The sequence below is a fragment of the Nicrophorus vespilloides genome, unplaced genomic scaffold, assembly GCF_001412225.1.
Source record: "Nicrophorus vespilloides isolate i.1.1-1 unplaced genomic scaffold, Nicve_v1.0, whole genome shotgun sequence".
Taxonomy (NCBI): Eukaryota; Metazoa; Arthropoda; class Insecta; order Coleoptera; family Silphidae; genus Nicrophorus; species Nicrophorus vespilloides.
The window spans coordinates 1-2,397 of record NW_017099049.1 but is presented as its reverse complement, the minus strand read 5'-3'; the positions used below and the strand labels follow the sequence as shown (position 1 = coordinate 2,397).

Here is a 2,397-nt window from a genome sequence, read left to right as displayed (position 1 = left end):
TAAATAAACATTATTTATTGAATTAATTTGCATTTACATATTTATAAAAAAAAGTTACATGAAAATAGAAATTTACATTGATTGTTTCATGAATTCAGAATAATATCGACTAACGTAATAATATTTTGGGGTAATGGTTAAAAAAGTTCCCCTTCTAAACTTTAGAAGGAACTTTTGGGAAATCGAAAAGGTTATAGGCCCATTGTGTTAACACTATTAGTGAATGCGATTGGTTGAATTCAATTGTATTCATTGTATAAATGTATTGTTAAGTGAAGTACGGAGCTTCTGGTGTGGTTTTAAAGAAGAACGTGCCGACGGCATTTCTGTCCACGTCTTCTCCGTAGATGGTCTGCTCGTTCATGGTGCAATACCCGTTTTCGTAGTTTCTATAAGTGTCGCATTTATAGGCAATTTGGTTATCATCGTTGATGGACTCGATGAAGAAGAGGTAACTGTGGATGTGGCTGCAAAACACTGAAAAAAAAAAGATAGACTACGTTGTAATTGATCAACGTTGTTCATATACTTACAGATTTGAGTCAAACTGAGTTGATTGTCGTAGCTCGTGATCGTGCATCCGGGCTGCGGCCTGACGCCTCCGTTTGGCATGAAATCGACGGTTCCGATCGGATCTCTGAATCCGAAGATCCCACCATCCGTATGGGTAACATCCACGAAGTTGGCATCGCCGACGGCCAATCTGTCCTTCGCGTTCATCCCCTCGAACTCAGGTCCGGCCGGATCCAGACCGCTGATCCTGTCGATCTTCTTGCCGATCAAACGCTGCACCGCCTTCCCGGTGAAGCCGCTCACCTGACCTCCCAGAGAATGCCCCACCACGTGCACCTTCTCCAAACCCAAGCCCAGATACTTGTTCAGCTTCACGATGAACTCTCCAACGCTTTCACCTTTCATAAAACAAACAAATTGTTCGAACATTGGAGGAAGAAAGAAAAAAACGCTTACCGATTATCCTAGTGTTTTCCGCCGAGATCGTGTACAATTGCGCCGCCTCTTTCCTCCAATCCACCTGGATCACATTGCAATCGTACCGCAGCAGATAAGCATCCGTCAAAGCCGTGTACCAATCCTTGTCGGCACTCTCTCCCCATCCGTGAATCATGAACTTGACGGTGAGATTCGCGTTCACTAAACGCAAATTATCATCAGTGATTTCCGTCTTCAACTCTGGCGATTGCCGATTCAACAGGTAAAACCTGGCGATGGCGTCACCTCCACCTGAGAATAAGAAACAAACTTAAAATCCTGGCAAAATCAAACGACAATACCTACCGATGAGAACTAGTAGAAGCAGAAGCATCGCTGCTTTTTTTCAGTCTCCACTTGTTACCGGAACGGGCAGCACTTTTTATATGTTTCCCATTAATTTCAGAATGCACCTTATGCTTATTATATTTTCTATAAATAATGATATTTTGTTGTTTCGCGTGCCGATCACGAACAATCCGATTCCTGGTGTCATTTCGAGCATACCGTTTAAGATAATTGTAATAATATAAATCGAACAAATATAGGAAAATTACACCGGTACGGGCAGGCAATTCAATGCAAATTGTTGTTTGTTGTTGTTTTGAAAATTTAGGAATTATTTTTCACGCACCGTTTTTCCTCATTCATTTAACAAGAACGACGGCCGTGAAAAACAAAGTTATTTTCATGTTCACTTCATTCGATTGTCATTGCATTTGCAGATCGCAGTTGGCTTGGGAAAAACAAAATATAACTTGCCACTGTTTCAGTCTGTAGCTTGGATATTAAGAATGACAGTAAGACTCACTCATCCTATACCTCCTATATATAACTTGATTATCTTTGCAGAATCTGAAATCACAGTAGATGAATAGAAAAGATTAAATCGATGTTGATAGTAAATACCTGATCTGGAAAAAAGTCCTTAGACCATAAAACCACAGGTATGCAATTAATTAGTTTGCTACTTTTTTCTAATAGATATCATTTCCAACATCGAAAATACGAAAAAAATACGAAAACAGGTGAGTCGATGACAGCACAAAGATGTATATATGCTTGTTGGAAAGATGAAATATTCAGCTTTCATAAGAGTGGTCGATGATGTAATTATCTTAAGGCAGTGGTTTCCAAACTTGATGTTACTACTCCTCCCTCAAAAGTATGTAATCATTTGGCGCCTCCCCAACCCTTCTCCATTTCATAAAAGGAACAAGTATTACAGCACTATAGATAAGAGCACAGGAATCTATCTATACTTGCTAGATTCCTCAAACATTCAGCTTTCATAAGCATCTTTTGGATTCATTCTATGTATTATAGTCTTCGAGAAAATCAATGAAATGTAAAACCACTGCTTTTTCGAGCATTTTTTAAATTTTCAACACGAATTACAGCCAAACG

The 2,397-nt window shown here is 39.4% G+C and overlaps 1 protein-coding gene across 1 annotated transcript; it reads right to left on the bottom strand.

The window, feature by feature from the left end:
- Positions 1-268: 268 nt before the first annotated feature.
- Positions 269-1,324, bottom strand: LOC108563911 (pancreatic lipase-related protein 2-like). Its single transcript, XM_017922727.1, has 4 exons — positions 1,297-1,324; positions 970-1,242; positions 534-911; positions 269-477 (listed from the first exon to the last, which is right to left on the bottom strand). The coding sequence occupies exons 1-4, from the start codon at positions 1,322-1,324 to the stop codon at positions 269-271; spliced, it is 888 nt and encodes a 295-aa protein (XP_017778216.1).
- Between the last annotated feature and the right edge of the window lie 1,073 nt (positions 1,325-2,397).